Raw genomic sequence first — 27,737 nt, 5'->3', positions numbered from 1 at the left:
TCTTTTTATCAGGATTACCATGGAATATGAGCAACAGCATAATGTAATGGTTGTATCTCTAATATGAGAAGGTAAAACCACTGATTTTTCTGGTCATCAGTACTATGAATTGATAACTTAAATAATTGCATTGGCTTGTATGGCCCCTTTTTAACTTGTACTATGCCAGTGGGTCAGTACCTGAAAGTCCATTCTCATGTAAATTTGAAGCTTCCTTAAAAAAAAAGAATCAAAACCAACTTTTTAAACACTTTGTCTGGTATCAACTTAAGTTCTTCATCTTTCTGGGGAAAAAGAACTTTCCATCAGTTTATGTCTTTGCATGTCAATAGTTTCAAGTCATGGTCCCCTCAGTCCAGTGGAATAAAAAGCTGGTTTTTTGCATATTAATTCAATTTATGTTGGTTTATAAAATCTAAATCTTAGCATTAAATGTACAAAAGCTGTGTAAAACTCAATAGAAAGAATAACTCAAAGGGTAGGGTGAATCCAATCGTGTTTTGAATCTATTTATAGCTAACTTTTTTAATGAAGAAGAAGCAAAACTGTTGGGTTTTTTTTTTTCTGCCCATTTCAAAATGTATAGTCTTAGAAATATTCTGGAATTGTATAATTATCTGCCTTGTATAATTTGTGCTGTTTTTCCAGAAACACACAGCAATGATTCAGTTCTTGTCCCCTACGTAACCTTAGGTATTGGGAGTGCTAAATGTGTGGTGCACTGATGTTTTGGTTAGCTTATGTCTGTTTTTTCCTTGAAGGAAATTAATTTTAAGCAATCAAAATAACGTATTTCCACCCCCTCACACCCTTCGTACCACCCGCGCCCCCTCCCCCCCTCACCCCGGGAATATCCTGAGAAATATAAATAAACTATTTAGACATACTATTAGATCATCAGATAACATGAAACAGTGTTTAAAAGGAGAACTGTACAGATTTTTGTTAGTTTGAAAGTGCTGCTGGTAAGTAGTTTTTGTATGACCGAGTAGACCAGTCCAGCTATTGAGTAATATGATTTCCGTCCAGCAGACGGAAACAGGAAATAAAGCAAAATGTTGTGACATCATCAGTATAAAAAAAGGAAAATGCTTGTAAGTGCACCAGTGTGTGTTTTGTCTCCCAGCAGGCTGTGATAGCCTTCTCACTGCCTGGGCTAAAGTTTGGTTTGTTCTCTTAGTATGTCTTTCTCTACCTCTTGAAAATGGGCAAAGATGATTGGTGGAATTGCCTTATGTCTTAATTTCCTTACTTCATTTTTTCCCTCTCCTCACAGAAGTATAGTGCAGTTTTTTGTTTGATTTTTTTGTACTGGGGAGATGAGTTTGGCCTGCAGGTAGGAGAAAAGACTTTAAGGATGCAAATCATGTGTCATATTTGTATTTCTGAGCTTGTTTGTGATAGTGCTTTTCTAATGAATCCAGTAGTGTAACTACTGAGATCGTATTAATCATCATCAACAACAAAAATGATATGCAAGTAATGAAGAATCAGTCGTGACGAAAGATTTCTAAAGTAATAGCAGCTGCTTGCAAAAAAAAAAAAGTGAAATCAAATGTAAACTGGCGGTAATCTAGAAGTATTAGGAAACTAAGATAAAAAGAAACCTACCATACAAACAATGATGAGTTGGCGATTAATATTCCCCTGTGAAGTAAGTATCTTTCACAAAAATTCAGTAGACTACATATACAAAACATACTTTTGTAAAGCAGGAATATATTCAGCTTTATTTTTGCACTAATATTGTATTCAATGCTGAACTGTATGTCCAAACCAACATTAAAATATTGAAGGAATTCAGAAACTGGGAAGTGAAAAAGGATTGTGAACTAAGCTGCAGTTAAACAAATGTTGTTATTATTAAAGACTTCTAACACCCCGGTAGTTAATCTAGTGTACTAAGCATAGTAATTTGTACTATCACCTGTTTAATGCAGTACAGACAGTTAACTAAGAGCAATATTGCATGTTTAGAAGAAATTTCTTGACTACTTTTTATTATAAAGAAGTCTATTCCACCGTAAGTGATAGGAGCCCTCCATTTAGGATTAAAACTAACAAATAAAACATCTTTGGACTAAGAGTAAGTTGTCATCATTGAGAAGCACACTTGTTAGCAATTACTCAGTCCTTAATAGTTGTTGCAAAAGTAAGTGGTTTTATTTTCCAAGTAATATGTTCCATTTATTCATTAGCTGACCTTATTTGTTGTTTGAATGTCATGGGAGTTTTCTTGGTTTTTTTTCAGTTTTGATCAACTCAAAACAGCTGTTGTGAATTTGAAGAAGCAAGCCAATAAGAAAAATGAGGGGAGTCTAGCTTATGTGAAAGGAGGTCTCAGCACATTTTTTGAAGCACAAGATGCTCTGTCAGGTAATGATGCTTTGCACTTACTAAATACAATGTAAAATGAAAGACAATATCTGCATATATGGTTGAATTTAATATTAAAAAATACTGGTTTTCTTTGCAATCTCTTCTAAAAGTGTATAATGAACCAAAAATCTGTATTGTGTTGATCACAAACTGGTACTGGCAAGCTGATTGTTGTGGTCTAATTGCAAAAGATGGCACCGAATGTGTCTGAAAGGAATTAGAGGTGTTTGATGAAACTGCTTAGAACACAAATCCAGAAAAGAGAGGAAATGTTAAACTGGAGATAGTATTAAGATGACTTACAAACTGTAGTAAAATAAAAAAATTATTTTATGATGCCTTGTCGCATAGTCACACTGTAATATTTAGATGAATATTCAGTACCCTCTGACTTGGGAAATCAGACAGTATTCTGCTTGCCAGAGGGAAAATGCAACACACTAGTGAGATTAGCTTAGTTGTCTGTGCCACTTTTATATATATCTCTTTATTTTATGTGTGTGTGTATATATATATCTTTATTTTATATGTGTGTGTGTGTATATATATGTACACAGTCTTAAAGCATAAAATGTGCCTCAGGTAAAAAGCTCATTGTGGGCTACAGTCTAGTTAGGGACTGTTCTGGATAACAAAGTGATAGTGCTGGGCCATCCCCAGTAGGTTTGGCATTTACCACTATGCTGTTCTCCATGCTACTATATATTGCAGGATTATCACTCCTGATTGTTGATCCCGTGTTATGGGTACCACGGAGTAAGAAAACTCATAGCCTCAGCCAAGCTAGCACTTCTGTTGGCTTCAGGAACAATGCTTTGGAGAAGTACCCATTTTCTCTTGACCTACTTGCAGGCCACTCACTAACTGTCTGATAGCCACGTCCATGTGTCAGGGAAAAGGGAAGGTAGTGCTGTCTCATCTGGCAGTCCACCTATGTTCCTGCCCCGGGCAGATTAACCTGTGACCTGCCTCTCAGATGACAGCATTTTCAAAAGGACTTGATAGCTTTTGACTACTTCTCTAATTTGATGATTTTTAAGAGAAGAACTTTTTCCACAAATGCAACCAGACATGCTTTGGTACGGAAGACCTCTTCTTGAGACATCGAAGATTCTTCTTATGAAGGATCTTAACTCCTAAACATTTTTATTACCCCACCTGGAACTGACCCGTTAGTGCTCAGTTTTAGAAAACCTAGACAAGTTCAATAATAGAAGAGAAGCATTAAAGGATTTAGTGGAAATACTAAAGAATGTAGTGGGAGTCATAGGAAAAGACACTAAGAAGAATCAATATTTGGTATTCTTTAACTTTTTTTTTAAGCTGAGTTTTTATTAAATAGTAGCAAAAATGGTAACAGACTATTTCTTTGTACGTCTGAAATATCTTGAAAATGTTGAAATCCTTATTTTCCTTAAATAGTTTGAAATCCTAAATAATCCTGAACAAATAGTGAAATGTGATTAGTTTTTCACAACTAAATGTATTTTGCATATAGAGTATCAAATGCTCTAAAGGATTTAGAGTTCTGTTTCCAAACAGTTGGAATGGTTTTATCCAAATGGATAAAAAGTAGTGCTGGTGGGCATATGTATTATCTCATAAGATTATTTTTTGGACCAGCAAAGGCTTAGTAGGATTTACAGAAAGCTAATGCAAACCATAAATGTTGTCAGGTTTTAGAAAGACTGAACACAACTGAGTGATTTTTCTCTTGACCCATTTATCAAAGTGTAGGCTTCTTGCCTTTGGAAACTGATTTCCTGATAAATGAAGAGGTCAATACAAAAAAATCAATAAAATAATGATAGGGAAAGCAAACTATTTATTTTCACTAAATACTGTGTTCTCAATTAAAAAAAAATAATAGCTGTAATATTTTTTTTGCATCTCTTATCTGTATCAGAGTGTTATTTTTACTTAAAATTAGAGTTTATTAGTGCGGTCCTTTAGATAACTTATGAACTCAAAACTTAGACTGACTCAAGTGGTTCTTGGTGCGCCTTTTCATCTGTAACCAAAATGGCTTGTTTTTGTCTTCCTCCCAGTGATCCCTCTTAAGTGCTCAAAAGGAAGCAGACTTGTAGCTTGTGTTGTTATAAACAATGAATTAAAATAGTACTAAGAAAGAATGACCTTGATGCTGTTGTACAGGAAAATTAGGGACTTGAAGTCTTAATCTCTGATGAATTCAAAGCTATAACACTGAAGTTTAAGGGACTTATCAATACAATATTTCGTTCTTAAATTCTGAAACCAAATTCTTGATGAGGATGCAGTGCAGGTCACAGCTGCTTTCTGTAGCATCTTAATATACAATTCTCTCTTGAAACTTCCTATTAAATGCACGTGCAGAAGTGGTTTTTGTTCTTTTCAGTAAAAGAAAAAAAACCCTTATTTCATCTTAATTTGAGCTTTGTAATGTAGAACTGCTTATTTGCCCTTTCCTTCCCCCTTATGCAGAATATTTTTGAGGGAGTGTAGCTGGAAAAGTTGTGTACTTTTGCCTGGAGAAGAGGAGGCTCTGGGGAGACCTGATAGTGGTCTTCCAGTACCTCAAGGGGGCCTACAAGAAAGATGAGGAGAGGCTGTTCAGTGGGCCTGTTGTGATAGGACGAGAGGTAATGGTTTTAAAATAGAGGGAGGTAGATTTAGATTGGATATTAGGAAAAAAATTTTTGCAATGAGAGCTGTAGAACACTGGAACAGGTTGCCCAGAGAGGTGGTGGAAGCCCCATCCCTGGAAACGTTCAAGGCCAGGCTGGATGAGGCTCTGAGCAACCTGATCTAGTTGGGGATGTTCCTGCTCCTTGCAGGGGGGTTGGACTAGATGACCTTTGAAGGTCCCTTCCAACTCTAACCATTCTATGATTCCATGACTTGATTCTGTGATTGGTACAAGCAACAGATAGTTTGGATGTGGAGAGGCTTCCAGTAGCAGCAAGAAAAAAAACTATCTTTGATGCTATCATTCAGCCCTCCTGACAGATATCAAAGCCTTTCTCCAGAACATTTGATCACTAGTTTTCTCAAAGGAAAGACTACAAGAATTAAGTGTATGCGTTATTAGCATTGTTGTAGAGAAACGGCTCAGGTGCAAAATTTAAAAAATAAAACCAAAACCACCAAACAACAAAACGAAACCAAAACAAACAAAACACCCAAACAAACAAAACACCCATTAATTCTTAGGCATGGAATTATGAAATTCAAGCTCTGTAACAGAAGAATATGAAATTAAAAATACCATTATACTCTGCCTATAGTTTTTGTGCGAGGTGAAAAAGTGGCACTTTTCTGTCCTTACACATCTAAGGGTGAATTTGTGTGTCTTATTTTCTCCTTTTAAAAGGTACAATGAGAATTTGTATACATTTAAACAAAGCTACATGAAGAATAGTTTCTATTTGAAAGCTGAAAGATTGTTTCAGCACAAACTCTCGGGGACATAGTCTTAGTTCTGCAAACTTTCATTATTTGATGCTGAGCATACAACTGTCACAGATTAAAAGTGACTTAAGGGAAAATCATTATTGATTACTATCTTCCAATATGATTTATATTTCCTGAACTGCTTTGTTTTGATTTGGAGTTGTTTTTCTTTGTTGTTGTTTTTGTTTTAACAGATTCTTCTGGGAAGATTTTTAAAATTTAGTGCATTTTCTGAATATACATTTTGTTGATATGTAAAAATTTAGGCTCTCAATTTTCCCCTCCAGATTTCTTAGAACACAACTTCCAAAGCCAGCACTTTATAAACTGTAGGTCTGTTCCATTATTGTTGTTGTAGAGTGGAGCTATGTGCGTACAGCTTTCTCCCAGGTCTCCCTAAATTGGTACAGGATGTTACTTTTTGTTGAGGGTCACTTTTAGAGGTATAACACTTGCCTTACCAGGTTGTTCATATTCATGTATTTGCACATCTGTTTATACCTGCCTTTTTTAACACTTTTAACAATGTTTGTTTCAAACGCATTAACTTGATCTGGGAAACTCTGAATTACTGATTGTGGTGTAACTTTTTTCATGAGCTGGGATTAGTAAGATCAGTCTGATCTTAAGTGCTTGCTATCAGACTGTATTATGCATTTAAATGAGTGTTAATATTTTCACAAGTAAGCAACAAAACCCATAAAAAAAAAAGCTGTCCTGAGATGTTTACTGTATTTTGTGATTTAGAAACTGTTTACTGAGAAAATAAGAGGTCCAATAGGCCAAAACCCTTGCTTGTTTGGTTTAATTTCTTGGAAAATAGAATTGCCTTATCAGATCCTTGTGTCTCTCTGCCTGGTAGCTTGGCTGACGGTTTGGCAGTGACTTTGCTGCAGAGATGTCCAACAGGAAGTTTGTTTCGTCAGCTGAAGGGAACTGTAAACTGAGCTGAGGGGAACTGGGCTCACTTCAGCTTGACCCACTTACAAGCGTCGGGCAGTTCAGCTGATTTGTTTCCCATAATTCTAATTCCAACCTAGAAAGTAGCATTCCTAAAAGGGCCACCTCTTGTATGCTTGTCATGAGCAAGTCATGTCCCCCACAGAAGTCTTAGTTAGAAAATTAATTTACTTTGGATATACTTTTTCAGAAGTGCTCTTTAAAAAGAGCATTAAGCTGTGCAGTTTCTTTTTATTTAAGTGGAAGGAGAAGAATAGGGAAATGACCACTTCAGTTGCTCAATTATGCAAAACCACGCAAATATGACATCTATATTGGCAAGTAAAGAAGATGCTGTTGATGTCTTTGAAACATGAGTATGTTGAACAAATTTGAGATTTAGATTTGACGCTCTAGTTTAACTAGTTGTGGCAACAGTTCTGTTGCGGTTACAGCTACAAACACAGTTGACATGATTTTCAGAAAAAATCTGTACAAAAGAAGCACTGCCGGTTATTACGGCACTATGCCTTTTTTCCGCTTCCACTCCTATTTGGATACATGGCCTGTGGGACTGCCAGTATGGTGGGGAACTGGGGCTGTAGTTGACATTTTGTCTAGTACCTTACTTAATATATAAGCTAGGATAACATTTACCTGGCTAAAATGATCCTATATCAGGTCAATGCCTGGGGGTTTTTTTGTTTGTTTTGTTGTTTTTTCTTCCTATAGAATATTTTTATGCCCCTGAGGCCCATTCTAGGATGAGCATGTCAGTGATCCAGGATCTGATTCAGTATGAATGAGAGTATTCTGTTGCTATTATGCCTGTTAAGTTAATTTTCTCTGAAACTAAAACAGAAGAAACCACTGGATCTGTATTTGATTCTGAGTCAGAGTGGGAATTTGAGTAACTGAAAACTGATGCTTGTCTGTCATATAAGTGTCCCTTTGGTTCTGGCTTTTGAGGAGTTATGTCATATTTGAATTTAAAGAGAGTACATACAGCCAATTTTTCATTAGTGATTCTATGTGCAAACTAGACTGACTAATTTTGAAGTGATTTTACGTTGCCAGCTCTTAGCTCAGTTCACTCACTTTTGTCTTTTTGTCTATTTGTCCAATAAAATGCTAGCCCATAACTGGTTTTGCTAGGTAGTACAGCATCAGACTGTTATACTAGATCTTGCTGTTGCCACATTCCTGTTTTGTAACATATCTAATTCACATTTTTGTTTTACTTCAGTCTCATGTACATTTTCCCAAATAGTATAAATTTTTATCAAACATATGGATTTGAGTAAATCAAATTCAAACATGTTATTACTACCTAAATGTTTTTCTAGCTGATGGCTGGAATAGCTACGTGTCGAGTGCTGTTTGGTGTGTGTCTATTAACATTACCTTCCTCATCCTACTTCAAGTGGTAGAAAATAGTCTTTGCAGGGTAAGAACAGCCTGTTATTATAGCTAGTAATTTTCAATATGGTAATTCATAGAGGTTAAGAACAAACAGGGCCATCAAAACAAGCTGGCAAGGATAAACTATGGTGCCACATGTATTGGGCATGTGTCTGACAGCATATCAGTCACTTCAGAGTAACAGTTGACATGCATGTGTGTGCCCTACAGTAGATGCAAGTTAGATTATTTCAGTTTAAGAATTAAGATAATGCCTCTAACTAGTAATGAAGCAATAGCTGATACTGCTCTAAGCTCACTGTGTAGCTCTCCAGGTGGATGCTTGGGTCTGAAGGCTTGAGGTTTCCTTGTGCTACACTTGTACACAAAAGCTGAATAAGAAGTAATTGCACTATCATTGCTACATATTTTGTCCTTAGGTTTACAGGCCTTCTCCTGTATGCACAATGAAAAAAAACTCATACTGATTTGTTTGCTTGTTGAAAACTTGTATCCTGATGTTGCAGCGTGTCATGGTTTAACCCACGTGTAACAGCCACTCACTCACTCCCTCTCAGTGAGATGGGGGAGAGAATCAGAACAGGACAAGTGAGAAAAGTCATAAGTTGAGATAAAGACAGTTTAATAGGTAAAGCAAAAGCTGCGCGCACAAGCAGAGCAAAACAAGGAATTCATTCACTACTTCCCACTGGCAGGCAGGTGTTCAGCCATCTCCAGGAAAGCAGGGCTCCATCATGCGTAACGGTTACTTGGGAAGGCAAACACCATCACTCCAAACATTCCCCATTTCCTTCTTCTTCCTCCCAGTTTTATTGCTGAGCATGACATCATATGGTATGGAATATCCCTTTGGTCAGTTGGGGTCAGCTGTCCCAGCTGTGTCACCTCCTAACTTCTTGTGCACCCCCAGCCTACTCACTGGTGGGACATGTGAGGAGCAGAAAACGCCTTGACTCTGTGTAAGCACTGCTCAGCAGTAACTAAAACATCCTTGTATGATCAACACTGTTTTCAGCACAAATCCAAAACTTAGTCCCATACTAGCTATTATGAAGAAAATTAACTGTATCACAGCCAAAAACAAGACACAACACTAGATTAGAAGAGGGACTTTGCAATGAGCAGTGTACGCTGGAGAGAGATGACCTGGCAAAGGAGTGCCAGTAAAGTATGTAAGTGGTGGTAGGTAGTTTAGTCTCAGGTGGATGCTTCCTCTTCATTGAATGTCTACGATCGATTTCTGTAGCAGACCAGTTATGATCTTAATGCAGCTCTAAAAAGACAAAAGTTATGTGATCGTGATTGATAAAAAGGCTCAAACTTTCCTTTCATGCAGGTTCTAGCATAGCATTGTCTAGGGGGTGTTTTTTCAGTGTCTCAAGCAAGAGATGGTCTGACTTGAAAAAGTGTGAACCAGTAGGAGTTGTCTCAGTCCACAGTGAAGTTTCTGTGCCCAAGCTTGTACCTGGTTTTATGCTGGCTGGTCACATAGCTCCTTTTAAATCAGTAACTGGTTTAGAGATGTGAGCTAATTACTAGCAGAATTTCTCCAAATGGATGCAATCATGGCAGCTTTTTAGCTACTGTGTGCCTGTCATGTTTTATGAATTTGTTTTTCAGGTAAGTTAAATTGTTTTGTTTACATTTGAAAAACAACAAAGCATCAAAAAGAAAGATTAGTTTTGCAGTTGCAGTTTTAAAATAGCAAATACTGAAATTGATTGCAAATATACAAAAAATTACTTATGAATAAATTTGAGCCAAACTTTACCTACAAGCCATAAACCCAGCTTAATTTCCGTTACATCATTCCATTTTTATTTCTATACTGCTTTTAAAATACATGCAACATTTAAAAGCTTTTATTTCTACCGTTTGCTTTCATAGACCCGGAAAGTTAGCACCTCCCATATTCTAAAGTATCCTGGCAAAGGCCTGGGTCCAGTCCTGGAATTTTTAGTAGATCCATAAGCAGAATAATAAACTCCATGTTTCTGTCTATTTCTGAGTTATTTGCCTAGAAATGTCACACTTGCTTAAATATAAATCTATGTGATAACAAAGTTATCAGGCCTCACAAAATGATTTTTTTAAAAATTATTTTAAGTCTATCCATTTTCTTTGATTTTTGCCACTGTGTTGGGTAAACAAGCTTGAAAAAGTAAATGCTAGAGAAACAAAACACAAAAAGGCTGTTAAAGACACTACATTTACTTCAATATTTTGTGATTTTTGCTTCAATTAGCAATGTTTACCAAAATAAAGCCAAGTTTGCCATGCAGTTTGCAAAAATATCTGGAAGTCTTGGAGATAAAACCCAAACCAAAACAATAAAAAACTTAGCAGTGTGAACTAAAATGACTTCTGTATGACTCAAGATATTGACCAAAGCAAGATGAGCTGGGACTACTTTCAGAACTGTATTTGTGTTTTGAACTAAAATATGTCACTACTTGCTTTCTTCAAAGCACTGAGCATCACTATTTTCAAGGGTAGCTTAGCTTCGCTTCAGGTTCACTAATGAGAACAAGCAGGAAACAATAAGAGTGTTTTTAGAAGCCTTCATTGTATCTGAAGCAGGAGGAACTGTTGGCTATTTGATAGAGAGGTTTTTACATATGTTAACAGATTAAAAATTTAAAATGAAAATGGTACTTTTAAATAATTGCTTTATATATGCTGTATGCATGTATACAGAAATACTACCTTAAAAAAAAAAAAATCCAAAACCCACTGCACTGTGCAGGTTGTATTGAACAGAGAAGAAGAAGGAAGGAAGGCTGTGTAGGAGAGGGGAAGTGGAAGAAAGGAGTATCTACACTTCATTTACTGTTTGTATTTCCAGAGTGGTTTAGTGTAGTCGAGGTATGCTGCTAAATCCCTTCCTGAAAAATAAATTATAATAAACAACAAATTAATGCTGATACTACGTGTTTTCACAACCATTAGTAATACCATGTGGAAAAAAGAATTGAGGCTTTTGACATTTTAGGACAGGAAAAAAAATCATCATGCAGCCCACAGACTATTATCCACTACTGGTGTTTCATGTCGGGGCCAGCGACGCAGCCGGCAGCAGCCTGAGAAACATCAAAAGGGATTTCAGAGCCCTGGGTTCAACAGTCAAAGACTCTGGGGCGCAGGTGGTATTCTCGTCAGTCCTCCTGGTCGAAGGGCAGGGACCTGAAAGGGCCAGACGTATCTGGCAGGTTAACTCGTGGCTCAGGGAGTGGTGCTACAGCCAGGGCTTTGGGTATCTAGATCACAGGGCATGCTTTGAGAAGCCCGGGCTGCTAGGGGCGGCTGGCGTGCACCTAACTGAGAAGGGGAAGAGTGTGCTTGGACAAAGACTTGCCAGACTCATCTGGAGGGCTTTAAACTAGTGTTGCTGGGGGAGGGGGAAGCACAGTTCAGCCCACTGCTGTCAGCATGGTGCCAGTGCCAGCACCGAGGGTCCAGAAGCTGAGGAAGGATCTTGGGTATGTGCAAATGAACTTAAACTGCGGTCCAAAAGAACTCCTGTCGCTCCAGCCAGCAAGTCGGCTTTGTCGGGGGCCCGGCTGAAGTGTCTCTATACCAATGCACGCAGCATGGGGAATAAACAGGAAGAGCTGGAGATGCGTGCACACGAGCAGGGCTACGACCTCGTTGGCATCACGGAGACGTGGTGGGATGACTTGTACGACTGGAGTGTCAACATGGAGGGGTATAGGCTTTTTAGAAAGGACAGGAAGGGGAGACGAGGAGGGGGTGTCGCTCTCTACATCAGCAACCAGCTGGAGTGCGTGGAGCTCTGCCTGGGGATGGAGGAGGAGCTGACAGAGAACTCATGGGTCAAGATTAGAGGATGGGGATGGACAGGGGATGTTATGGTGGGGGTCTGTTACAGGCCGCCTGGCCAGGAGGACAGAGCAGATGAGGCGCTCTGTAGCCAGATAGGAGCAGCCTCACGGTCACAGGCCCTGGTCCTCATGGGGGACTTCAACCACCCTGACATCTGTTGGAGAGACAACAGAGCAGGGCACAGGCAGTCCAGGAGGTTCCTGGAATGCGTGGATGACAACTTCTTCCTGCAGGCGATAGAGGAGCCGACAAGGAGCTCGACCTTGTGCTCGCCAACAGGGAGGGACTGGTGGGGGATGTGAAACTGAAGGACAGCCTTGGCTGCAGCGACCACGACACGGTGGAGTTCAAGATCCATGGGGCAGCGAGGAAACTACACGGCAAGCTCTCAGCCCTAGACTTCAGGAGGGTGGACTTTGGCCTCTTCAGGGACCTGATGGGCAAAGTGCCATGCGAGGTGGCCCTGGAGGGAGGAGGGGACCAGGAAAGTTGGTCCACATTCAAGGAGCACCTCCTCCAAGCTCAGCAGAGGTGCATCCCGATGAAGAACAAGTCAGGAAAAAAGGCCAGGAAGCCTGCGTGGATGAGCAAGGAGCTCCTGGACCAACTGAAAGTGAAGAAGAAAGCCTATAGAGGGTGGAAACGGAGACAGGGAGGACTACAAAGAGGCTGTGTGAGTGGCCAGGGATCGGGTGAGGAAGGCTAAAGCCCTGACTGAACTGAATCTGGCCAGGGATATAAAAAGCCACAAGAAAAGCTTCTATAGGTATGTAGGGGACAAAAGAAAGTCCAAGGAGAATGTAGGTCCCCTCCAGAAGGAAACCGGTGTTCTGATTACCCGGGACATGGAGAAGGCTGAGGTACTCAATGACTTTTTTGCCTCAGTCTTCACCGATAAGGGCTCTTGTCTCACCACCCAAGATGTGGAAGGCACAAGCAGGGACTGCAAGGATGCAAAACTGCCCACTGTACTCGAAGAGCAAGTTCGGGAACATCTGAGGAACTTGAAGGTGCACAAGTCCATGGGACCTGATGAGATCCATCCGCGGGTCCTGAGGGAACTGGCGGATGAAGTTGCCAAGCCACTGGCCATTGTATTTGAGAAGTCGTGGCAGTCTGGTGAGGTCCCCGATGACTGGAAGAGAGGGAACATAACCCCTATTTTTAAAAAGGGGAACAAAGAGGACCCAGGCAACTACAGGCCGGTCAGCCTCACCTCTGTGCCTGGCAAGGTCATGGAGCAGATTCTCCTGGAAACCATGCTAAGGCACATGGAGAGCAAGGAGGTGGTTGGTGACAGCCAACATGGCTTCACCAAGGGCAGATCGTGCCTGACCAATTTGGTGGCCTTCTATGACAGGGTGACAGCATCAGTGGACAAGGGACGAGCAACAGATATCATCTACCTGGACTTGTGCAAAGCTTTTGACACTGTCCCACACAACGTCCTTCTCTCTAAACTGGAGAGGAATGAGTTTGATGGACGGACCACTAAGTGGATAAGGAGTTGGCTGGATGGCCGCACTCAGAGAATGGTGGTCAACGGCTTGATGTCCAAGTGGAGACTGGTCACGAGTGGCATCCCTCAGGGGTCCGTGTTGGGCCCAGCACTGTTAAACATCTTTGTTGGAGACGTGGACAGTGGGATAGAGTGCACCCTCAGCAAGTTTGCCAATGACACCAAGTTGTGTGGTGCCGTTAGCACGCTGGAAGGGAGGGATGCCACCCAGAGGGACCTTGACAGGCTGGAGAGGTGGGCCCATGCCAACCTCATGAAGTTCAACCAGGCCAAGTGTAAGGTCCTGCACCTGGGTCGTGGCAATCCCAGGCACAAATACAGGCTGGGCAGAGAATGAATCGAGAACAGCCCTGAGGAGAAGGACTTGGGAGTGCTGGTGGATGAGAAGCTCAACATGAGCAGGCAATGCGCCCTTGCAGCCCAGAAGGCCAACCGCATCCTGGGCGGAGGATGGAGGAGGATCAAGAGGAGCATGGCCAGCAGGTCGAGGGAGGTGATTTTCCCCCACTATTCTGCCCTGGTGAGACCCCACCTGGAGTACTGTGTCCAGTTCTGGAGCCCCCAACATAAGAAGGGCATAGACCAGCAGGAGAAGGTCCAGAGGAGGGCCACGAAGATGATAAAAGGGCTGGAGCACCTTTCCCATGAGGACAGGCTGAGAGAGTTGGGGCTGTTCAGCCTGGAGAAGAGGAGGCTCCTTATAGCAAGGGAGACCTTATAGAGGCCTTCCAGTATCTCAAGGGGGCCTACAAGAAAGATGGAGAGAGGCTGTTCAGTAGGGCCTGTTGTGATAGGACGAGGGGTAATGGTTTTAAAATAGAGGGAGGTAGATTTAGATTGGATATTAGGAAAAAATTTTTTACAATGAAGGTTGTAGAACACTGGAACAGGTTGCCCAGAGAGGTGGTGGAAGCCCCATCCCTGGAAACGTTCAAGGCCAGGCTGGATGAGGCTCTGAGCAACCTGATCTAGTTGGGAATGTTCCTGCTCCTTGCAGGGGGGTTGGACTAGATGACTTTTGAAGGTCCCTTCCAACTCTGACCATTCGATGATTCTATGAAAAAAAATAAAGCAAACTCTCCCTTTTTTTGTGTGTGGTTTTTAGCAAAAACATCACAATGCTTCTGTGTAATGATTAATGCAGTGTGTTTAGAGAGTGCATTTTTATAGATTTTTATAGATGAAGACAACTGGTGGGGGAATGTTCTAGCACTTGATTTTGGGGGTCACTCAAGTTCTCCATGACTTACTTGTTAGCCTTTAATTATTGGTAATTCCTTTTTGGAGAGATCAGTGTAAAAACTTTGACAAACAAAGCAAAAGTATTTTGTGCTTAAAGGATGCTTACTTTTCAAAATACTAAATGAAGTTAGCATTTGTACTATGCAATAGCTAACTGGGATTGTTCTTGCCGCTTTTTTTTGGTTTTTTTTTTTTTTCTCTCAAACGTCAATGTCTTGTTCAAGAAGATACAGGAAGTCTGTGTTAAAGTAATGGTTAAAATTCTGCAGTGTCTGGTTCTTAGCCCTGTCCTCCACTAGACTCTACTGCCATGAAGCATGTTTGTATTTCTTATGTCTAACAAGAAAAATAACACTTTATTTTTAATTTTAAGAATGTTTAAAAGTGTCACTTTGATGTAATGTATTCCCACCTATTAAAATGTTCTACATTTTAACTAGACACTTTATTCCAGCAATCCATCAAAAACTGGAAGCGGATGGAACGGAAAAAGTAGAAGGATCCATGACGCAAAAACTGGAGAATGTACTGAACAGTAAGTTTTGTCCTTCCAGCAGCAACTATTTATGGACTTTGGACTTTCTAACAAGCTTTAATATATTCCTAGGAATATGGTAGAAAGTAGAAAACAGTACAGTCTCTCTTGCCTTTTCCAGTTTGATGGTAGTGATTTTAGGGTGTGATAGTAGCAGCTTTTGCCATGATTTTCAGCAGTGTTTGTGATAACAAAGAGAATAAATATTGGAAGAAGGATGTTCTAAAGCATTTACTTTAAATGAATTTTGATGGCGTCTCAATTTTGAGTGGGCAAAGAGAACAGAGGAGCTATATGGATAGACAGAACTGTAGAAGGATGAGGATTGTATATAATACTAGGAGTGTAAGAAGTTTGACCGAAAGAGGGAAAAACCAAATAGAAGCTGTTTGCAATAACAGAATCTGTTAACAGAATCTTTTTCACTTTACCTGCTGCCATTTAGACTACCTGGAATTAGCATTCTTTGTAGAAACTTTGAAAAGCTGTCGTTACTTTCTTTCCTGTTTCTCTGTATTAGCTGTAAGATTGCATTGAGAGAGATGGCTTGCATTTGCTGCAGTTCGGTATGTGTTTCATCAGATCAAAAAAGTTACTTTTTTTTTTTTTAATTCTGGGACTTCTGCCAAGATAATTTTACTTTGTTTCATTGTGATTTTTTTCACAGAGGAAGGGATGTTTCCCTTAGTGCTGTATCAATAAGCAAGAATGACATGCAGATAGCTGACTCAGTGTTGGAAAGTCTGAGTGTGTTTTGTGAAATCAAGAAAGTGACATGGAAGTTCACTGTTTTTCTTCTCTTGTATGAAGAAAGCAGTGACTGTATGTGTGTTTGTGTGGGGAGCACAAAGAAAGCAGGGGGTTTTCTGAACCCCCCGGTTTTTCTTTTCAGTAGAGATTCATTAATGCTCACAATAAAGGTGTAGTTGGAACATTGTTTTTCCGCGTCTTGTTACTTGGAATGCAAAAACCTCCAAACCCAAAAATCACCAAAAACTCCCAACAAACCTCCACCCCCTCGAAAAAATAAACTCACACACACTATATAAAGACTATAGTGTGTGTCCCTGTGCAGAATATTTGATACGTATAGGGTAGGAGAAAAAAGCATTTGCTGAAATTTTCCAGTGCAATCCTCAGTGCTCTGTGCTCTGTATTTATGCCTTGTCATGCACCGAACACAGACTCCTTGGAGAGCACTTTTACCTTTGACAAAATTCTGTGACAGATTGTAAATAAAAAACCCCAAATTTAGGTCTGACATTTTCTTACATACACTAATATGAGACAACTTTCCCTACAGTGTATAATTGCTGTTTCGTTTGATAAGTGGTGACTGAAATCTGTATGCAGATAACGTGGACTGTCTTTTTCAGCCTGGATCTGTAGAGGAACTTGTGCCAGGCACTTCAGAGTGGTATTAAGTTTGGCTCTGCTGTGAAAAGAATTGGCTGCTTTTCCTCCCAATACTTTGCAAGTCATGATAGATGGGAGGCAGGGAAGTAGGAATACAAGGATTTTAAAAGAGTAAATAATATTATGCAAAGTAGTTTAAGATCAAAGCTTTGTTTCTTCTCTGACCATTGAAAAGCTTCCATAATCCATGAGTAACAGGGCCTGATTTCAAAAATGAGTTCAAATCTTTGGTTAAATGTTACATTTTGTGGATTGTAGGTGCATATTTTGAGAGACAATTGTTGTCATGAGCTTGATTACAAACTCGTAAGAATAAGGATATTTTTCCACAGGATCTGAATGTATGTTAAGAGTGTGCCAAATTGTTGGATTTAAATGACGTGGGATGGTAGAAGCACAATCTGGTGTTATAGGTGGAATTGTAAATGTTTGGAGTTTTTGCTAAATTGCTACATTTAATTGCTAAACAAGCTATTAAATATATATTTATAAAAACATATAGTGTGCTATAACGAATTTCACAAAGAACTGTATCTTAAAGGAGGTCAATCAAATTCCATTATGTTTTGATTTTGTCAGACTCTATGAAAGACAACTGTTGAATAACTAGAGCTTTATTTTGAAGTAAAAAAAATTGCACACGGTAGATGAATCATCTCTTTTGAAAACCTTGTTAGTTAATATAGGACCTGAATCTCTATCCATGGAATTTATTATTTAAGTTTAGATTATTCATCAGTAATAGAGAGATTAAGATTTTTAATGCAAAAAGGACTTGGAGAGGTCAGCAGGGAAGAAATTTCACGATGTTTTTTGAGTCTAAAAAGACAGACCTGTTTTGCATGAAGTATTGAATTTCATTAAGACGCTAATAAGTAATTTGATATATTTCAATTTCTATATAAAACAGAAAAAGTACCCATAGAAAAAAGTAAACTAATTTATTTGAATTGAGTATTTCTACAGCAAATTAATGCATAGAGAGATGAAGGCATGTTGTTTTAAACTAAAGATGGAAATCGCTGTGCTATTCCTGCAGTTGTCAATTACCTTTTAAAAACATTTATATTGAATTAAGAAAAAAAAAGCTTTGTGCATAGAACTGTAATTCGTGGATATAGTACGTTGCTTCTTGGCTGTTAAAAGAATGGGCAAGAAACATATGAATTCAAACAAAACAAATGTTACTTACTAGAAGGATTTACAAAACTAGCGTTTACCGTAACCTCAGGAGAAAAATCATACTTTGTCAGTGTATTTAAATGTCCAACTAGCTGTTTTCATTGTGTATTTCTCCTTAATGGATTAAAGTATTCTATGCTAAATAGTATGTAGCAGAAATAGCTATCCTGACAAAACTTTTTTTACATCAAGGCTTCAAAATTTCAACAAAGTTTAAACATTATTTAGATATAACAATTATTTTACAAAGACTACTTTTAACATGAGCAGGCCACCCACAGTGTTGACTAGAGAAAATGGCATGCAAGCCACCCAGCGAGACTGATGTAATTTTTTTTTTCATCTTTGCTTAAAGTATAGTCACTAGACCAGATAATGTAGAAACTTCTACACGCAACGATCAAAAAAGGCTAAAACAGTTCAACTTTTTTTTTTTTTGTTTAATTAAAAATAAGCCACGAGTTGAAAAATTAAAATATTCGCACGCAATGTAAATCTCCCCTACTATAAGTGAAATTCTATTATTCTGGTTTAGGAAATTATCCTTATTACAAAATAGAATGCTTTCAGTCTGGATAGAAAAGGTTTTAAGGCTATATTTAATATATTTGTTGAAGAATAGTCACAGATAGTATAAAAACTTGATTGGATGAAATTGTTGACCAAGGCTTCATCCTGTATGCAATGGTGCCAGTAAAGACTTCTAATGCAATGTGAAGATAATTTCTATTTATTCTGTTACAGTGACCAGGTAGTGAGACTTTTTTCAGTCACGCCATTGCCTTTGACTTAATTATTGGTTCTTTTAAGTGACTCACTTAAATATCAAATATTGTTAATAATTTTTGAGACTTAATTTGAAAACACAAAAAATTGTTTGCAAAGCCCAGTGATAATTCTTAAAGCTATGACATTAATTAACATAATGAAATTATACTTTTCTAAAAAGAAAGCTTTCTTTGACTTTTTTCAGATCTTGAGATGTATAACTTCATTGTAAAATGTAGATCTGGAGCCAAAGCAAACTATATAAAATATCTGCAGCAAAGTTAAGCATTTGAAATGGGAAAGACTGATTGTTTTTAATTGCTATGGGATCTTACCACATTAAAACGCTAAGTGGTTGTTCACTTTGAAATGGTGTTTAATTAGTTGCAAAACGTTAACACAATTGAATAAAAAAAGTATAAAAATTGAGCAATATTGACTTGTTTGCTTTAAAAAAACTTGAATTACTTGTTAAAATTAGGAAAATCTATATGTCATTTGAACTGATTACTTACTCTACTTTTTCTTATTTTCATCCTTTTTAAAACAGGAGCTAGTAACACAGCAGATACCTTATTCCAAGAAGTGCTGGGTCGCAAGGACAAAGCTGATTCAACGAGAAATGCGCTTAATGTTCTTCAGCGCTTTAAATTTCTTTTCAACCTTCCTTTGAATATTGAAAGAAATATTCAGAAGGTATAATCCTTTAAAAATACTTTTCTATTTGCTGAAATATTTTTCTTGAGAAATATAAATTTTTGCTATTTGTCTTTTTTTTTTTTTTCTTTTAAGGGCGATTATGATGTGGTTATTAATGACTACGAAAAAGCCAAGTCACTCTTTGGAAAGACAGAGGTTCAAGTATTCAAAAAATGTAAGAGATGGGTTCTTGTATTTGCCTTTTTTGTTTTTTGTTTGTTTGTTTGTTTTTTAACTTAAAGGCTAAAAAGCACATAGTAGTCTAAGAACTTTATGTGGGTTTTGTAAGGATTTTAATCCATAAAAATTATGGATTTATAGGAACCAATTACTCTAAGCAATATTTCTGGCAAGTTTTCTGAGTGAGGTGTATACTAGAAAATGTGAAATCACAACCAGTTTTATTCATTTATTAAGACTTGATATTACTGAACATAAAAAAAGGTTACAATAATTAAAATGTGACTTCATCTCTCATTGACATATTGTTGGAAAGACTTCAAAGTCCAATTTTCTGTTTTTGTAGAACTGTCATGTAAAAATTTTTGAATGTGGCTTATTGTAAAATGAGTTACATTGATTTCCACATTAATTCCAGAAGTGTCTAATGTCCTGGAAAAATAACATAATTTTCAGTTCATACCACTGCTGAAGGCACACATTGGATTTATTTCCTTTTCCCACTACTAGATTATGCTGAAGTTGAAACCAGAATTGAAGCTTTGAGAGAACTTCTGTTGGATAAGCTGCTTGAAACCCCATCAACTTTGCATGATCAGAAGCGTTATATAAGGTAATCATTTGGCTACTATCTTCATCAGACATAAGGTGTTAGATGTGTATTTACATGTGTTTGCTAAATAGGGTAGTGACTATTTTTACTGTGGTTTAAATACTAATTTTAATACTCCGAGTATTTTGAGATTTTATGATTATATAAATAATGGCAATGGATTGGTTCTTGATTGTTTATTGAATGACTGAAAAACAGTTCTTGACCAAGAACAATTTAATGAAGGATAATTGAGATTGACTGTACATTTTTTAAATCTCTAAGGCATGTTTAGATGCTGTTGCTTTCTCTAAACCATCATATTGCAAGCTATGTCTGAAATGATCACTCACAGGTTCCAAATCTCAAAATAGTTTCCTTATTAACTTGTCTTACACTTCAGCTTGACATGATGTTGAAATGGAATCATCCTGAGTCAGATAATAGGGAGGTTTTAATCCAGACTGTCATTTAAAATTGATTTTGGCTCTTATATTACTCAGTCTAAATTATGTAGTTCCTTTATATTTCATGAACATGAACCAGCTCCCCTTTTTTCACTGAAATTACTAGATTTTCTGTCATTCACAATGCTGATAAGAGTCTGCTGTAAGCATACTGACATGAGTTGATTGGACCTTCTTCTACTGGGAGACCTTAACCTGCATTGCAGTCCTTGAACCCAAACTGTAGAGTGCTCTGGAACACTTGATGGCTTTACTTAGAAAGGTTTTGAGTTTTGGATGTTACTAGGGCTCTTAGTGTGGCTTGACGTTCTCTGTGTTTTTCTCAGTTATCTTAAAAGATATAGACCAAATGCACTGTGTGAGAAACTTTAAGAAAGTTCTGACACCTGTGTGAGGTTTTCTCACCAGGCCCCATCACACAGAACAAAGTGCAGTATTGGTATCTTAGGTCCCTTTACATTATGTTAGTTTGAGGACAGTGACCAGCGTACACTTATGTGGAGCACTTCTCATTCTTCTAGGTGCTATATAAATATTATCTATTTATTGCAATTGCGTTTTAAGGTTAGTAGTTAAGTGTTTTGTGTCTCTGAAGAAGGCACTACTGTTTCCATTCTGTGTTAGTCCTGAAAACCTTAAAGAGCAGCTTCTTTATCTAAGCCAGGTCTTATGATTTCTTCTAGGGATTCTTTGAAAGAATCAGAGTTCTATATGTGTTTGATGTTGGCTTGGTTTTGTTTTGACTTTTTCTTTTTTTTTTTTTTTTTTTTACAGTTTTTTTTTTCTGACCTCTTACCTTGAAGTACTTAATCTTTAAAAATATCCCAGCCCATGTTAAAGCAGACTGTGTTAATGTAACTACAAAATGTATTCCACATGTAGAACAGTATAATGAAGGAGAGGAGGGAGTGGACAATTGCGGAATGATTTAGTTGTAATGAATAAACAGAATCATAGTATACAAAGTGATTAAATTAGTTTCACTACTCTGGATATGCTAATGTGGTTATGCTAGTGTAAATTTTCTGGAGGCAAGCTGTGAAGAAAGCTTTCTTAAGAGCACTTCAGCTAAGACGAAATTAACAGAATCCTAATTGTAAAAGTATTTGCATAAAACCTGCTTTTTTTAGGAGGTTTTTTTTTCTTCCTTGATATGTTTTGATTTATATGTCTCCAATGTCTAAGGCTGAGCAAGACCTGAAATACTATGGTTTTCCCCCTGAGGTGTTCAATGTTTATCTTTATAATTAGACTTCAATTCATATTTTCCTCTCATTTTATTATGATACTTACATTGATAATTATTCTACACTGTTTAGAACCAGTTTACCATATCACTTAACAGCCAAGTAGATGTATTTTTTCCAAGACTAATGGTATTTTTTTTTCATTTTGTGTGTAAGCAAGGACTAAAGTCCACTTTAACCCTGAGGAAAGACTTGAGCTCATAATTTATAAATGTCACCCTGTCAAAGTGGTTGGTTGAGTAACACTCTCATCCATCCAACCAATCCTACTTTGACAGTTTATTTTTTGTTCAAGTACTGCAGACAGTTCTCAAATAAGACCAAATTTTGCAACATGGTCCTAAATTAACATCAGATATTATTGTAGTAATACAGTTTTTGTGAAGGAGTTAAACATTCCCTTTACTGCTTAAGATAATAAATCAGTGTACTTCACCTGAGCATCTTGAATTTTTGGATCTGTCCTGAGTCTCATTAATGGAGAATGTAATGGAGCACATAAAATAGTAGAACAGCTACTGTTTTAGAAAATACTCTTTTGAAAGTACTACTGTCAGATAGTCTTGAATGCCATACATTAGACTATATTACTTCTGTGTTCTATTCAAAATCACAACAGTGGATTTCTAATACTCCTCTCTCAGAAAAGACAGAGGCTGTTTTGCTTCTGTGTATTAGAAGCCCCAATCTTTTTCACTTTTTCTCCCCTTCCTGGTTTGTTTAGTTGTTTTGTTTTTTTTTCCTAAGGTTGTGTGTGTGCATCCTAATGGAAAAAAAAAACAAAACAAAACAAAAAAAACAAACAAAAAAAAAAAAACCAAAAAAAAAACCCAAAGCAACCAGGAGCTTGGTTTACATTTGCTGTTCTGAAATTAATGAGCTGCCAAAAATAATTCCTCGTGCACTGATTTGTTAAGGTTACATGGTGATACAATCAGGACATACAAAGTGGGAAGAAACATACCATATTTTATGTGCTTGAGATGTCATCACTGATTCCAAGTGAAACATGAAGTACTGAACTGCAGCCTTGGCAGATAGAGCTTGATTTCCCAAGTATTTCACTAGAGGCACAACAAAAAAAAATAGATATTAATGTGCTATTAAAAAATATATGGTTTTGTTTATTTCTACAAGGTTTTTTTAATGGAATTTTGCTTCACTAAATGAAGAAAGGAGAATGCAAAGCTTTTGTTTGCGCGGGTATGAGTGTACCTTAACAACTATTCTTGAATTGTTAAAATTATGTTAAAAAAAAAATATTCCTCAGTACATCTTTGGTCTGTTTTAATGAGGCCTTCAGTGTGTTAAGTCAGAGCTGTGATTTTTGGACTGGGTTTTACAGATATCTTTCTGATCTTCATGCACCTGGGGACCCTGCTTGGCAGTGCATTGGTGCTCAGCATCAGTGGATTCTGCAACTCATGCACAACTGTAAGGAGAACTATGTCAAAGAACAAAAAGGCAAGGATATATTTTTGGTTTATATATCTATATACATTTGACACTTAGGAATTTGGCATTGCTTTTTATTTGACAAGTTTTAGTGTACAAATGATATTTGGGGTTTTTTCCCATCAATTTTGATAGCTTTTTACAAAGTTGAATAGTGACTTGTATTTTTTTCTTAATTCTGTTATAAAAATAAAACAGCAGTTGGAGTTTTATTTTTTTTAACTTAAAACTTTTAAGCTCTTTATTGAGAAAAGCATTACATTTCAACTATTTGTCTGAAGTTTACTGTCCTCTCTAAGTACTTCTTTGAGGTCACATGAAATTTGGATTGTTGTCTGAATCTATCGGTTAGATTTTTTTTTTTTTTTTCCTGTCATAAGATATGCCATTAATATATGGATATGCAGGGCATTGGGGTAAATGGAATAATGTGTAATTTCTTTATATGCAGTGAATCATAATATGATGTGCTCTTGTTCTTTATTTGTGTGCAGTTTCAAAATTCAGATTACACTATTCGGGCACAGACATCTGAGTTGGACAAGTAAGATGTTTAGACAGTGTTATATTAAGACCAATATGAATACTTAGTTATATTCTGTCTTTGTCTTTGCCGGTGTTGCTCCTCAAAGAAATGTGATATCATTTTCAGGTGTGGCAGTAACTTTGCTACCAGTTAACCTGATTTATCACATCAGCGTGTTTTCAAAAGGGAATAGGTGGGAGGCTATTGGCCTAGCATTTCTAGTAGTAAAATCTGAAAACTGGATTTTTAAATTAGAAAATTACAAGTAGTGCCTTGTTTCTCAAGAAGTCTTATCAAGTTTGCTGTTATTTCTGAAATTAGTAGGCATATTGGAATGTGGCCTCTTTTGGCGTATAGGTAACTCCCATGTTTAGTGTTAGTGCATGTGTATCCCAAACCAAATAAGGGGTTCTTTTCTGAGAAACCACAGAAATTTTACTGAGTTGGAACTGCTGCAGAAATGTGCTGTAAAATTGCTGCAGAAGGCTTAAACTCTTTAGCGGAGGTTATGACATCAGGTATAGAGTTCACAGGGTGCATTGCGTATGGCAGTGATGTCGGTAACTTTTAGCTTAAAGCACGCACAGACCACCTTTGTTCCACAACATGATGTGGAGTGCTGTGGGACCGACTGGAACACCATGTTAGTTTTTTGGCCTCTTAGTCAAAATCCAGAACATTTCCAAAACCTCCCCATCTTCACTCCTCATCAAAATCCTGAGACACCATCACCACCACCACCATTACCCCCACCCCGCCCCAACTCCTGCCTCCCCACAACATAAAGCTGTCAGGAGCAAAACTCACTTGTAAAAACGGCCACAGTTTCTAAGCTTTCTTTTTCTCCACTCACTTGCAGAATGTGATATAGCCATCTCTCAGATTCTTAGCAAGGAAAATAGGGACGTGAAGATACTAAGTGCTTGAGACCTTTTTTTTTTTTTCTCTTTTGTTGTTGTAGTAGTAGTCTATGTGATTTTGATATGCATGCTCCAGTAAATAAATGGAAAATGTGTCTGAATTCCTAGGCTTGTCTTGAAAATCTCAACCTGTTTGGTGTTTTTCTTGCAACAAATCTGCTTCCCTCAGCCTTAATATCAAAGGGGCTATTATGTTAGCAGCTTTGTTTGGCTCTCAGAAGAGGGAATTTAAGTAACTTGAGTGCCCAGTAAATGCATGTATGAATAGTTAATATTTAGTGCATATATGAAACAAATGCTAATATATTGTCACTTGTATTAAAGATCTCAGGAAATTTCAGTAGTTTTCTTCCAGCCTTTTATGTCATCCTTACTAATATATTTTTTGTACAGATTTTAAAATACTCAAGAATTTATCCTAGTTAATGCAATTGCTCATTTAGTATCTAGTAGGACAAAGGAAGGTTGCTAAATGTGGTTTTTCCTTTCCGTAGATCTTCAGTTTTGGCATACACCAGACAGGAGAAGGAAAAAAGAAAACTTAAAAGAATTGTTATTAACTGCCAAGTAGAACAATGCTGATTGTGATCAGAGACATGGAATGTATTTTAATCTACTTTAATAGATGTATGCTTTTCAAACAGGAAAAGTATGAGCTTTTACTCATAGATATCAAATAGTTTATGCAAGACTTTGAGGAATCTAATCAACTTAAGCAAGTCAGAAATGTGGTTTATATGTTAATAAATTCATAATTATTTTTAAGATAAAATAGTAATAAATTTTCAAACATTCAAGTCCTCCACTTGAAGCATGCTTCCAATAAAAAGATTATTTTATATACCGAGCGTTTGGAGGAAGGGGTGGGTCATAAGGTTGATACTCTAATGAAAAGGGTGTTAAATCTTTTTCTAGGTTTCCCTTTTTGACAGGGATAACAGACATTGTTTCTAGCAGATTGTATTCTTCATATTGTGTATGCTGACAGCAATTACAGTTACACCTTGAACATCCCGACAATTTCTGGCTATTCTTAGCTTAATTCTTATGGTGACTGTGAATCTGTGGGTTCAAACTGAGTCAAAACGCTTCAGCGTAGTAAACTTAAACCTCAGTAGCAGATTGTATCTATTTTTTTTGCATTTGTGCAGAATTTTTCAGGTTTCAACTGAGTTTGTGCCAAAGCGTTTTACTGCTATTTTATTAGTTTTCAATGCAGAGCTGTGCCCCAGATCATTACCTTATGATTATTTTACTACCAGAAATGGATTTAGAATTAGATAAAAGCCTTTGCTGCTTCTTGGAAAAGTCTTTGTTGAAAACTTTGTTTAGATATTCTGGACAGGATTTTTGTAGCTGATTGTCCAACAGTAAATATTCTCAAAAAATTTATTTGCTGGGCATGATGAATTCGATTATTTGCTAAACAAGCTAAAACACAAACCTAAGTGAATGCTAAGGAGAACTTACTCCAAATTCAGTCACTGACACGACAAGTCAACAGCGTACTGTCGGTGGGACAAAATAGTTCCAGTTGTTTCCATACTACTGGGAGGTTGACCCTTCAGTCGTTACAACTGAAACAATTTCATTTTCTTATATAGAAATAGCGTCTTCTCCTATCTTCTTTAAGAGATTTAGTGACGTATCATCCAACCCACTAGTAATGGCAGTCAGGTCAAATCCCCAGTACTGGTAAGGAGTAAATCTGTTTTTATATGTCCTTTATAGGTTCCTTGTCTTTATCTGATGATTGCTCTCTGGTTAATAACTGTACTTTCCGTTGCAGAGTGAAGTGAGCTGATATACATACTGAGGTGGCTGAAGGTGCTACCAGAAAATTACATATTAGAGGTGTATTTAAATACATGTTTATTTGGGTTTATATCTGAGTAAATATTTTTTATCTGAATCCTTCATTCTCAGTATTATTGTCACGTGAAAAATTTTTAAAAGGAAAAGCCTCTGCACTTGAATATTACTAGAGAAATTTTGTAGAAATACTCTGCAGTTGTAAGCACATCCTAGAACTGTAAAGTATCATAGCATAGGACAATTTCTGATGCAGCCTGAAAGAAGAAACTGTGTCAAGTTTACAGGGCTGTAATGGTCTTTGAGTTCTCTCCTGGAATTTGTTGCAGGGGTTAGCAGAAGTCCTATGTGTTTCAAATACTCTGTCGTTTCGGTTAATCCAACTAGTGTTAATATTCTTTCCAAAAAAGCTGTGCTAAGCTTTGTCAGGTAATTTGGCGGTGTGGTTTAAAGGCTGACAGCTACCAACAGTAAGTTATTTAATTGGATATTTCGTTTGATTTTAATAGACAATTATTAGTTGTAAAAGATGCAGTAATCTGATCATTAGCTAATTGATTGCGTTTATTACAACAGGTATAAGTAGGATGGGAATTTTTTTTAAGTTCTGTGTATGAAGTACTTTACAGCAGCATTTTGGAGTGTATTTCTGTTGGAGAATATCTCTGTATGTGTATTAAGGTACTCTTTCCCCTCAGTCTTAAACAACCGTGTTGGTTTGCTGGTTAGTCTCGAATTATGTAGATTAGTGTTTCATTACATGCTCAGCTGTGGTTGTTGTTGCTCATCCATCATTGCCTTTAGGCTATGGATCTCTTGCTCTGTATAGCCATAGCAGACCTTCCTCATTTGTGAGGTAAAAAAAAAATGCAGGCACGTGATGTTCATATTGTGAGAAACTGTTGCAATCCAAACCCACATGTTTTAAGGAGTGAGTGAGTATGTGTATATGACAGCAGATCAAAATTTCTCCTGCTCTTAAGTGCTCTGAAGTATGAGTAGCCAGGGCAAAGAGACCAAACAGCACAGCCAAAGTCGTAGTGGAAGCATGAGCCAGTAGAGGGGACGCCCAAATCATAAAGCTCCCTTGCTCTTGTCCTTACATTAAGCCATTCCCCTGCTTCTGTGATGGTCAGAGATGGCACTGCAGATATGGGACCCA

General features: G+C 37.5%; 1 protein-coding gene across 3 annotated transcripts in view; it reads left to right on the top strand.

Moving 5' to 3' along the window:
• Positions 1–27,737, top strand: part of EXOC2 (exocyst complex component 2) — a 135,433-nt gene that overhangs the window by 36,960 nt on the left and 70,736 nt on the right. For all 3 annotated transcript variants that reach the window (XM_086740286.1, XM_086740287.1, XM_086740285.1), the window contains 6 exons: positions 2,252–2,376; positions 15,231–15,311; positions 19,228–19,373; positions 19,470–19,551; positions 20,067–20,169; positions 23,208–23,326. In XM_086740286.1, the coding sequence (XP_086596412.1) occupies positions 2,252–2,376; positions 15,231–15,311; positions 19,228–19,373; positions 19,470–19,551; positions 20,067–20,169; positions 23,208–23,326 (656 nt within the window). The remainder of the gene's footprint in view (positions 1–2,251; positions 2,377–15,230; positions 15,312–19,227; positions 19,374–19,469; positions 19,552–20,066; positions 20,170–23,207; positions 23,327–27,737) is intronic.

The sequence above is a fragment of the Chlamydotis macqueenii genome, chromosome 2 (assembly GCF_036417535.1).
Source record: "Chlamydotis macqueenii isolate bChlMac1 chromosome 2, bChlMac1.mat, whole genome shotgun sequence".
Lineage (NCBI taxonomy): Eukaryota > Metazoa > Chordata > Aves > Otidiformes > Otididae > Chlamydotis > Chlamydotis macqueenii.
This window is presented reverse-complemented; position numbering and strand designations above follow the sequence as displayed.